The sequence below is a fragment of the Suricata suricatta genome, chromosome 7 (assembly GCF_006229205.1).
Source record: "Suricata suricatta isolate VVHF042 chromosome 7, meerkat_22Aug2017_6uvM2_HiC, whole genome shotgun sequence".
NCBI lineage: Eukaryota > Metazoa > Chordata > Mammalia > Carnivora > Herpestidae > Suricata > Suricata suricatta.
The window spans coordinates 144,204,034-144,215,819 of NC_043706.1; the positions used below are offsets into that span (position 1 = coordinate 144,204,034).

At 58.8% G+C, this 11,786-nt stretch overlaps 1 protein-coding gene across 1 annotated transcript in view; it reads left to right on the forward strand.

Moving 5' to 3' along the window:
* SMOC2 (SPARC related modular calcium binding 2) overlaps positions 1–11,786 on the forward strand; it is a 101,999-nt gene that overhangs the window by 82,966 nt on the left and 7,247 nt on the right. Inside the window, exon 13 of the mRNA XM_029943275.1 lies at positions 9,866–9,962. Within this exon, the coding sequence (XP_029799135.1) occupies positions 9,866–9,962 (97 nt within the window). The remainder of the gene's footprint in view (positions 1–9,865; positions 9,963–11,786) is intronic.

Here is an 11,786-nt window from a genome sequence, read left to right on the forward strand (position 1 = left end):
CATCATCACTATCACCACCATCACCACCATCACCACCACCATCACCACCATCACCACCAACAACACCATCACCACCATCACCATCACAATCATCACCACCATCATCACCACCATCACCACCATCGCCACCACCATCACCACCACCACCACCACCATCACCACCACAAACTTCATCTGTGTCCAGTTAGAACGAGGCTCCATTTACCAAAGTGTCACTACAAATGTTTCCCCACGTCCTCCCACTTCTCTTCCCTGGGGCTCCTGTGTGGGCTTTGCCTCTGGAGGTGGGGAGAGTGCTGTGACTCGCAGCCACGAGAAGGCAGAGCACCCCGTGAGCCGGGCTCCTGCCCCGCCTCTGGCTTCTGATGAGTGCTTTGCTGGAAGGATGGTCTTGGGAAGCGATGGGCCCAGAGACCCACCTTCCCTTACGCCCGTTCAGGTTTCCACCAGGAGAGATTGGTGGCGCTAGAGGGGACGTTGGCCTGCATGGCAGCCAGTCCAGGCACCGCTCTGAGGTGAGGACCAGATCCAGAGAGGTTGTGTGACTTGCACGAGGTAACACAGCCAGTGTGGGCACCTCTTGGACTGAAAGTCCTGCTTTCATCTGTGTCATCAGGCTCTTAGTTTCCTTTCATAATGACGTTTGCTTTCATGGTTATAATTTCATGCTCTTTTTCTTTACCTATTAAACATACACAGTCAGGCTCAAATGTAGGAAGCAATTACTCAGCCTTAAGTCTGCCACCTGGTTTCGTGTCCTGCCTCCTGAAAAGCCTCCTTTTCCTTTGTGAATGTGTGAGGGTGTGCACACAGCGAAGGCAGAGTGAGACCCGGGCCCTGCGTGGCCCCCACGGCAGAGCCATGTGGCCCCGCAGGCCCAGTGCCCTGCCCTCCCCGAGGTGCCCGTCCCCCTGTGCGTGAGCGGAGCCAGCTTGTGGGCCCGGGACACAGACAGACAGGCTCTGGGTTTCTCGGCGGGGAAGACGAGCAGCCCTTGGAGGAAGTGAATTCTTTGTTGACGCTTCCACCAGCTTGCCACACACCTTCTTGGACGGTGGCGTCCTCCATCTGGCTTTCGTGTGCTGCGGGCGTTATTAAGACAAGAGCCGCCTCACTAAGAACACGAAAACTCGGGTCTGTGACTCCGGTAGTTGGAGAAACCACTCAGACGCAGACGGGCCTCAGAGACGAGGGCTGCGCACATGTCGCAGCGAAGAGCTGCGTCCTCGCGTCCTTACACTGGCCCGGAGACCACGTCTAGCTTCTAGAGGGAGGACTCCCCCCGGCGTCGGGGAGGCCAGCCGCTGGCAGCACAGCCCGCCTGGCGCCCGGCGGCCCGGCCGCGTCCTTGGGGCTGTGTCCCCCCGGGTGTGGAGGCAGCCGCTGTGTGGGCTCCGGCGAAGGACTCGGAACGTCCGAGCTCCTACCTCGCCTCCACTTCCCCTCGTTAGAAAGAGCCGGCCCCGTCCGAGGGTTTCTGCAGGCACGCCTCCGAGCGCCTGTGGGGGCCCGGGGACGTCTGGGACACAGCTGCGTTTTTATATACGTTCTATTAAAGAATCAGAATAGACCCAGTTAATAGGTCTTGGCCATAACATTTCCACAAACGTGCTCGTGGCCACTTGGGTTTCGCCTTCGCTGGCTCAGCGTTCTCCGGCAGTCTGCGCCGTTTGGGGCCATACAAGACAATGGTCCCTACTCTCTAATTAGTGCCCGCAAAGAAGGACTATAGACTAGTCATTCTTTTTTTTTTTTTTGTCTCTTAGTTAAGGTTTTATTTTTTTATTTATAGTTTATTGTCAGGTTGGTTTCCATATCACACCTAGTGCTCTTCCCCACAAGTGCGAGTCATTCTAAAAGGAAACATTACCATTTACTGGTGTGTAGTTGGCGAACTTACATAACATCCAAACCCATTCTGTTCCCTAAACGTGTCTTACAACCTGCCTGCCCGAGGGGGTCCCCGCAACGAGCACCTTTACCAGGACTTGTGGTGACGGCTGAAGGAGACGTTTGGCTCCTCCTGCTCACGGCCTCCCGTAGGCCGGAATGTGACTCGGGAAACGCATGAACTTGATGGCCCAGTTCTGTGGTTTTGAGCAGGCCCCAGACTGCTCTTGGAGGAGGGTCTTGACTTGCTGCTTCTGTAAGTAAAGAACATCCTATTACCCAGCGTGTGTTATGGTTAGATGCCTAACTGATGTGATTCTCAAAGCAAACAGTTCCTCAGTCAAGCGGCTGCAGAGAGAGATCCAGTCCAGGCCCGGCCTCTGGAGCAGCTCGATATTTATCAACCGCTGAGAAAACAGAAAATGTGCATGAAGGAAGTATGCACTGGTCTGACCCCCTTGCAGGGGAACTTGGGGCGAGGAGCAGGCTGAGTGCAGACCATCCGATTATCCCGCCGTCAGAAGAGCTCCCTGCCTGGGCTTGCGGGGTCCTCGGATCGCAGTGGGCGTGTCTCATAGAAGCGGTCCTGGGAGGCTGCGTCCTCTGTGGGGACATCGGCGCGCATACGGCCAGCCTCACCTCGGGGCCCGTGCGCCAGGCCCGGGAAGCGTTTCCCTCTGTTCCAGCATCAGCATCAGCGAGCAGCGCTGTCTCCCGTGGTCTGACTCGCGCCTGGCTCCTCCGGGGGACCTTCCCCCAAGTGCGTGTCTCCATCCACCCACATGTGCCTTCCGCCTGTCAGCCAAGTCTACGTCCTGCCAACCTGCTTAATCCTCCTTCTTTTTCCCTATGTTGATTTCCTTCTCATTCATTTAAAATCCCACTTCACCGTGATAGAGTGCAGGCCCCCGGGCAGACCGTAGCGTTCGGGGGGGGGTGGTTCTGTAGTAAATCCATGCTCATGGGAACCCACAAACCCCACACCACTTCTCCTCTGCGCTGTCCTTTATGTAAAGTCTGTAGGCCTCATCGTCTGATTTCATTACATTTTAAAAGAGTGAGGATGACGAGGCGCCTGGGGCGTCCGACCTCAGCTCAGGTCAAGATCTCTCGGTTCATGGGTTCGAGCCCCGTGTCGGGCTCCGTGCTGACAGCTCAGAGCCTGGAGCTGCTTCCGAGTCTGTGTCTCCCTCTCTCTCTCTGACCCTCCCCTGCTCATGCTGTCTCTCTCTCTCTCTCTCTCTCTCTCTCTCTCTCTCTCCCTCTCCCTCTCCCTCTCAAAATTATAGGCTCTGGGTTCTGTGCCCGGAGCCTCCACGGGGTCAGGCTCACACGGGGTCAGGCCCACATGGGGTGCATGGGCCCCATGAGTGCTGGCTTCCCAGGTGTTAATTAGTTCAGTGTTTGTCATCTGGGAAATTCCCCTCTGGCCTTTTCTGAAAGGGGGACCCTGTGGGGGTGTGTCTGTGGTCAGTGCTGTGGGTGCCACAGCCCTGGGGACCCCGAGGGTCTTCAGGAGGCGGAAGCGCTTGCTCAGACCTTTTACTAAACAGACGCTCTGCCCACTGGGCGGCTGGCAGGTTAGCAGGTGGAGCCGGAGGAGGCATCAGGTCAGGGGGTGTTCCGGGTTTTTATGGGGTCACGTCTAATGCCCACCATCGTTCATGCTCGATGTGGTCATTTGCAAGCCCTGCTCAGGTGCTGCCGGTGGCCGTGAAGCTGACGCTCGTTCTCCTGAAAGTGGCAGGTGACGTGGTGGCAGCAGACTTCCGGGACTGGCGGTGCATGGAGGGAACAGGCCGCGCCTGGGTCAGTGTGCCCCGAAACCTCACTGCTCAGGGCCTTCCGGTCAGGCAGCTGGAGAAGGTCCTCGCGGGGAGAGCCTCTTCTTCGTCTTCAGCTTGGTGCTTCTGTCAGCAGCCCTCCTCGTCACAGGTCGTGCGTGGCAAGGATCCAGACACACACGGCTGCCTTTCTTAGACTCAGCACAAGGCTGTCCAGCCAGACCGAGCCGGGAAGCCCTGGGCGTGAGCGCTCGGAGCGTGGGGCTCGGGGCCAGGCCCCGGGGCGTGCGCCGCTGCCGGCCCCCGGGAGAGGGAGGAGAAGGCGGGTCAGGCTCGCCGCGCTAGGCAGGAAGCGTTCCTGAACAAAAGAGCTTTGAGCGGCTTTCTTTTAAAGTTTATTTATTTTGAGAGAGAGAGAGAGAGAGAGAGAGAGAGAGAGAGTAGGGCAGGGGTGGAGAGGGAGAGCATCCCAAGGAGGCTCCACACTGTCAGCACAGAGCCCTACACGGGGCTGGATCTCACGACCTGTAAGATCTTGACCTGAGTCAAGATCAGGAGTTGGACGCTTAGCTGACTGAGCTGCCCAGGCGCCCCGACCTACTTTACTACAAATGGGGAAGGACTGAGTAGGCAGAGAACAGACCCAGCAGGGGTGGGGGTGAGCTCCTTGAGCAGCAAGGCTCACGAATAAATTACGGGCTCACAGTTAATACCCATAAGGCACGTGTGTGGGAAGAGCTGAGTCAGGGAACACAGAATCGATGTGGTTTCTTTTTCATTTTCATGGCTCACGTACTGTCAGGGTTTTTCTAAGGAAGATAGATTTCCAGTTACAGTCACTGATTGTGGCTCTAAGGGATACGTGTAATCTTTTCTTCAAAGATTCCGCCCTTTACCAGAAATCCTTCCCAGCAGGCTCGTAGCTGCTGGGGGTCAGCGATGACGGTGGAGCAGGACAGAGCTGCTCTCTGGCCACCAGTGCGGACTCTGGGTCACACACAGCCTCAAGAGATCACAGTCATAAAAGTCATGCATGAACACCATTCCCCTCTTAGCATCTGCAGGCTCGATGCTTTCTAAATATGAAATAAAACAGACCTTCCAGAATCTTCAGATACCCCAGAGGCGTTCTTGGAGTGACAGGAGGCTCTGGGACACCCAGCTGATTAATGGTTGGCTGAGTTGGTTCATAATTAATGACTTAGGAACACGGGAAGGAATGTCCCATGTTCACAGGTCATTCTGATAGTACCTCCTTATAGATCCGTTTCTGCAGAGTTAGCCACACGCACCAGAACAGATTTTTCCTAGTGTCCGTGCCAGACGTCGGTGACTTTTGTATCCTGGACAACTTATTTGTGAAGTCCTGTTTTGGGAAGGACAAAACCAGAGGCGCCTTAGTGCCTCTGTCAGCTCTGACTCGGGGTTTTGCTCAGGTCGTGATCCCAGAGCGTGGGCTGGAGCCCCACGGTGGGCTCAGTGCGGACAGAGTAGAGCCTGGGTGGGTCTCTCTCCTCGCTCCGCCCCTCCCCAACGCGTGCACACTCTCTCACCCTCTTTCTAAAACATGTTTTTAAATACAAAACCAAAAGCCAAGTATAGAAGCGACGTCTCGTTTCTGGTCCCCTCGCTCAGCTCCCCGGCCTGGAGGCTCCTCCGCACCAGCGGGCGGTGAGAAGGGGCGGCGGCTGGTCCTTTGCTCGGGCTGTGAGGTCCGTGGCCCGCCACGCGCACGCAGCGCAAGCCTCCTGCTGCACTTGGGCCCACGCAGTGTCCGGACCCCATAGTTGTCAGTCATGGTTAAAAGTCTCCTGACGAGCCGGCTACAGCCCATCTGCATTTGCACGCTCTTTCCAAGGCTGGTACTCGGAGCCTGCGTGTCGTCTCCACCCGCGCCGCTGCAAAGGCACCTTTGAAAACGAGGAAGCCAAAGGCAGGGTCCCCTGGCCCCTCCCAGAGCTCACTTAGACACTGACTAGTCCTCTGACACCTTGACCCCAAAGCGGAGGGTTGCTGACCTCTGTCACCCGAAGAGTGGTCTTCCGGTCTTTGCTCAAGTGGGAAGTGGCTCACAGTGAGGCCTGCCGGGCCGGCCGTTCGGCACCGTCGTCCCTGGGAACGGAGGCCGCCCCAGCCAGGCTGCGCTGCACGCCCTTGTTCCGAGCATGTCTGTGAGCAGCCGGGCTCTTCAGAGAACGTAGGTCGGAAACGGTGGCGTTTGCCTATTTTGGGTAGTTTTCCCTCGTGCGTCAGTTCTCCTGGGGAATGAGCGGGTGCAGGGGACGTGGGCGATGGACTTCGGGACGCTTGCCGCGTCAGGTCCTCACCCGGACACCGAGGATGTGGTGTGTGCGTGACATCCGCTGACGATTGAAAACTTCAGAAACCACATCAGACACGCCCAGAGGTTTTGGCCCCCGTCTTCTTTCCTGTTTGTAAGGACAAACCCTACGTCTCAGAAACGACAGGAAAGAGCCGCCAGAGCCGGAGTCCCTGGCTGAGTGGCCCCGCACAGATGCCCCGAGGTGTGGACGTGGGGGCTGTGAGAACAGAGACACATGGCCCTGGTCTGCATGGACTTGACCTCTGCTGAGGAAGGTGACGCCCTGCAGGAGGCGCAGGAAGGGGGGCTGTGGGGCGAGCACGGAGTCCGTGCCTGTCTCGGAGAGGCTTCCAAATTCCAGAATGTTCCAGACAGTAGCTCAAGATCTGGAAAGCGCCCCGGGTGTTTCAAGCAGAGAGGGATGCAAGGATGACGCACTCACAGCATCGTCAGAAGGACTCGGGGGACAGGGGTCAAGGCTGCCACCCTGTCACATCTGTGTCACTCATTTCTGAGTCAGGAGGCCCTTGATCCTGCCGCTGTCATCTGACAGGACCGCGTCCCCCCCCAGGAAGCCTCCAGAAGGGCCGAGTCGGACGGTTGCAGCCGCCCTCGGGAGCGTACCCCCCCACCCGCCCCGCGGTGGCCCCGCCTCCTGTTCACAGCAGCGCCAGAGCCCCTCAGGGCGCCGACCCCACACGGCAGGGGGGCCGCACGGCTCACATGCCGATTAGCGACCAGGAAGGCCACAGAGGTCATCATCACCAAAGGTCACGGATGCTGGAAATGCTCACTCTTTCTCTGTGAAGAGGTTAGTGATAACTCTGTTTGCAATCAAATGAAGGTCATTTATGCTATAAAATATGATTTAGAAGCACAACTTTATTTCGCAATTTTATAAATGACCGCCTGCATCAGTTTCCTATACCTTTGGAATAATAAGCACAAAGCCAGGCAGCCAGAACTGTAAGCCAGGCACGGTTCGACGCTTGGAAGCTGGTTAGCGTCGGCGCCCATGACGCTTCCCGCCCACAAAAATGTGCCTGAAAATGCGGGAGCCTTCGGTAGGCCTGGCCCCGTCCGGTTCCCCGGCCCAGAAGCCCATGCGTCCCCTGCTGGTCCGTGCTCAGCCCACACCCGGTGTCCTGTTGGCCGACACGGGTCCAAAAGCATGGATGTGGTCAGGTGACGGTGTCCGAGGAAGCGCCATCATTCTGCTTCCTGGTGGCGGTCCTGGCCCTGAGCGGCTGCGTGGCGGCGCAGAGGCAAAGGCCAGTCAGGCTGCACAGGGTGACGTTAGGGTGTGAGAGGCGGCCTCCTGAAGACACGTCAGTTTGTATTTGAAAGAAAAAGTGAAAAGAAGAAACTGGTTTCTGTGCAAAACGTTTCTGTTTTTTAAAAGACGGACATTTCATAGAAAGCGAAGAATGCATTCATCTTAAGACTCAGCGAGTGAAATGATTTGTGAAGTGTCCCCGTGCAAACCAGGCTCCCGGGACCCCAGGGCACGGGGCAGACAGCACCCTGCCCAGCCCGGCCGAGGCTGCGCCGCAGACCAGGGACGTGGCCAGGGCGGCGTGCTCACTGTGGCCCCAGGCCGGGGTTAGTGCTCAGGTGTTTTCACGGCATCGCCCCGAGCCCCGGGGACCTCACTTGCGTGGTGCAGGCAGACGGATCAGCGGCCCCACCTGCGGAGAGACGACTCTGTCTTCCCAGTGGGAGAAGCCCCCTCGGTCTGGGGGACAGCTCAGTGGTCTGGGGGCGGGGCCTGGGGTGGGGCCGAGCCTGGGGGCCCCTCCTTGTCTCAGGCCTGTTGCTACTTTGGTACATTTCTGAGACCTGATCCATTGCACGGTGACATTTCCAGCCTTGAACGTCTGTCACTTCCATGAAAGGAAGATTTGCTCAATGGTTCTGGTGTTTTTCTGATTTCTCCTCATTGTGAGTTTTCATTTGCCTTTTTTTTCTCAGAACCAGCTTCGAGCTGCAGCCCTGTCACCCAGCGACCCCCTGGTCACAGGTGACCTGCGTGGGGACCTCCTCTCCACTCCCGGAGGAGACTCCTCTCAGAAGTAGCCCCCCGAGCTCTGCCATGGAGGCCACCAGGCCGGGCACTTTCTCTGCCCCCTCCCCCAGTCTACCTGACCTGCCGTCCTACCCGCCCCTCGACTTGGGGGACCGTGGGACCGTGCACCCCAAGCCCTCCTCGCGCTGAAACCCACTTCCCCCGATGCAGATGGCACTCCCAGTCCTGTCTCCCCAGTGTTACCCCCGTAGTGGCGACCGCATGCTCCCCAGGTCTGGGGCAGTCAGGACCCTGTGGCCCTGCGGCTCGGGCAGGGTCTCAGGACGTGGACTCCACGCAGGTGGCTGTAGCCGCTGGACCCAGTGCCTTCCCCGGCTCACCGGTGTCCGCGGGAGCGGTGCGGCAGTGTGAGCAGTGTGCACGCGTGCCTGTGTGTGTGTGTGCTTGCGTGCATGTGTGTGCACACCCGCATGTGCGCGCATGAATGTGTGTGTGCTCGTGAGCATGAGCATGCGTGCGTGGGTGCGTCTGTGTGCCTATGCATGTGCGTGTGTGCGTGTATGTGTGTGTGTGTGCGGTCCCTGCTAACGTCACCCAGGGTGTGGGACCAGATGTGCAGGAGGAAGTCTTGTGGGTCTGGTGGCTTTGTCTTTGTGAGACGAATGCATTTTTTATTTTCTTTATTTAAAATGAAGTTTAGGGGCGCCTGGGGGGCTCAGTCAGTTGAGTGTCTGACTTTGGCTCAGGTCACGATCTCCCCAGTCGTGGGTTCTAGCCCCGTGTCGGGCTCTGTGCTGACAGCTCGGAGCCTGGAACCTGCTTCAGATTCTGTGTCTCCCTCTCTCTCTGCCCCTCCCCTGCTCACGCTGTCTCTCTCTCAAAAATAAGTAAACGTGAAAACAAAAACTTAAGTCACCAGCACAGAACGACCTGGGTGCGTCCCCCGAGGCCAGGCTTCCCCTCGGGACAGAGACCCGTCCTTCCCACAAGCTGCTCCGAGCTGAGCGGCACCTAACACGCCGGCCTCTCCGCAGAGCCTGTGGCGCCTTCGCCCTCAGCACGTCCCGCTGGTACCCCGAGGCTTACTGGCTCTGGGATGCGGGGGACCGGTAGTTGTTTTCTCCAGAACGTTCTCCCAGTGGTGTGCATTTTCCCTCTGAGTAGAATCTGGTTTCTCTGTTCTGTCAAAGGGGAGTAACACGCCTTGTTCACCGCTAACCGCCCTCCCCGGTGAGGACTGGCACCTGTGCCGGGACCCGAGCGCTCAGTGAGTGGGACCGGCCTGGGTGGGCGCCTGCTGCAGGTGGCTGGCGTGTTCTTGCGTAGTAACAACCCAAACTCAGGCGTCGGAAGGAAGTCTGAGAAAACCAGAGTGTATTTAGCTGCGTAACGTGCTGGCCTCGGACGCTTCGGCCCTCACACGGCACCACGTCTGCCCCGCGCCCCTCGCCCCACGCCGGGCCCGTCAGCCGGGTTCAGGCCGCCGGCCGCGCCCTCTCCTGCAGGACCTGGCGCGTGTCCTGATCTTCCAGGCCCCAGGGGCGGGCGCTCTAGGTCACGTCGGCGGAGCGGTGCCCGGAGGTCGCCACTCTGATCAACACCTGGTCTTAGAGCCGGGCAGCGGTCCCGCAGGGGCTGGCGCCGTCACGCACAGTGATCAGGACCCCAGGTCAGCGCACATACTGCAGCGAGCTGAATGAGGGTTGACGCGAGCTCATCGATGCTAAGCCCCGGCATACTGATTGCCGAAAAGAAACATCTCTCTTCACTACAGAGAAAGATCGCTTTTACTCTGTGGGTTCTGTGAAATATGAAGGAAAAAGTGCATACTATTTTTTTTAGGTTGTCCTGGTGCCAAAAAGAATGAGTTTCTGACGAGCATTCTGGACGCGCTGTCCACGGACATGGTGCACGCCGCGTCCAACCCCGCCTCCGGCAGGTACGTGAACCTGATGGCAGGGTCAGGGGCCGGGGAGCCCTGGCCACCCGCAGGCTAGAAGCTGGTGCAGCTGCGAGGCATCCGACGCATGGTCAGCACAGGAGGGCCGCGCGGGCCTCCCGGGAACGGAGGGGGGACCCCGTGGGGCTGGCGGGAATGGAGCACGGAGGACCCTGCCAGCTGGTGGGAATGGGGGAGGGGCGACCCCGCGGGGCTGGCGGGAATGGAGCGGGCAGATGCCCCGAGGCTCGTGGGAACGGAGGGGGGACCCCATGGCGCTGGTGGGAGCGGAGCACGGAGGACCCTGCAGGCTGGTGGGAATGGGGGAAGGGCGACCCCGCGGGGCTGGCGGGAATGGAGCGGGGACCCCGCGGGGCTCACAGGAACGGGGTTCCTCCCAGGCTTCCAGTTGCTCCACGTCTTGGAAGGGATCTCTTCCGCCGGCTTTTCCTGTGACGAGTCACTGTCGGAGGCCACCCCAGGCCGTGGTGGGTGGGAGGCGGAGAGGGATGCAGAGCAGGGCCCTTGTTCCCATGACTTTCCGCCTGGGGGTTGCGTTTCAGAGTCCTCGGGTAGATTCTAGTGCTTTGAATTAAAAGGGTGGATTTGAGGGTCACAACACTGTGTCTACTGTGGAAAATGCACACGACATCCGAGCTGCCGTCTCCGTGTGCATCCTGTCCCATCGTTTACACGGACGCTGCTCGCGGTGACTCGGGAAGCCTGGACCGTTTGCTCTGGCGGCCGGCGGGGGGCCCGGGGGTCCAGGGTCCCGGGCTCCGAGCCCGCTCCCCACTGCCTCCCCGGAGCCCCCCGACGCCGCGTCCTGCCCCCGAGAGCCAGCAGTGATTTATCTCCTCCGTCCGAGAGCTGTTCCTGAGGGATGACCTTCCAGTCGCTATTTCTCGGGGCGCCGTCCTGCCCCTGATGACCTCGTCCCTTCTGGGCGATCTAAAGCGTTCGGGCCTCCTCAGCGGAAGGCCTCTCCTCTCCGTCTCTTTCCTTAAGAGTAAGACTTGCTGACGGAGAGCTGTTACAATCGGCCAGTAAGTTCAGCTTGATAAAGCAAAGAAAAATCACCTACATTTCACCTTGACATGTTTTTGGAAAGATTGCTCGGATCTGAAAAGCCAGAATGGAAGGCAGTGAGTGAACTGCTGTCTGAGAAGCTCCTCTGAGGGCCTGGAAACACCCACAGCGTTTGCCCGCCCGGCACCCGGGAACTGCCCATCGCTGTCCAGGAGGTTCCACACTCCGGGACACAGACCCCTCCAAACCGGGGATTCTAGACTCCGGGAGTGGGGGGCCAAGGGTCAGCGGCGGGTCTTCACATCTGGGGCGTTTCCTAAGATTTGACTCCACGCCAGACCTACTAGGAGAGTTATTAGTTGTTTGTATCTCAAAATAACAAGCTTTTCCTTAAATGCAAGGGAAACGTCTGGTTACAACCTCCACGTGTATTCTTACTTGCATCCTGCCGTGTCCCTGGGGCAGACAGTGTGTGCCTGTGGTCACACTGAGAGGAGCCGGGGTCCTTGGGCCCCCAGTGTTGGTAGGGGTCAGGACGTGCGGGAGGCGCAGAGCGCCGGGCTCACGGGGCTCCTGTGCTCAGACTCGGCCGACGCCGACTGGGACATTCACACGCATACGTTCATGGTGTCATTTACAATCTTGAGGCCAACTTGAAATCGTTTTGCTAAGTCCCTTTCTCTAAATCACGTTTCGACCTCGCACGGGCCGGCGACCCATCGCGGGAGTGGCGGGTGCGCGGGGCAGGTGCGCGGGAGTAGCGGGTGCGCGGGGGTGGCGGGTGCGCGGGACGGG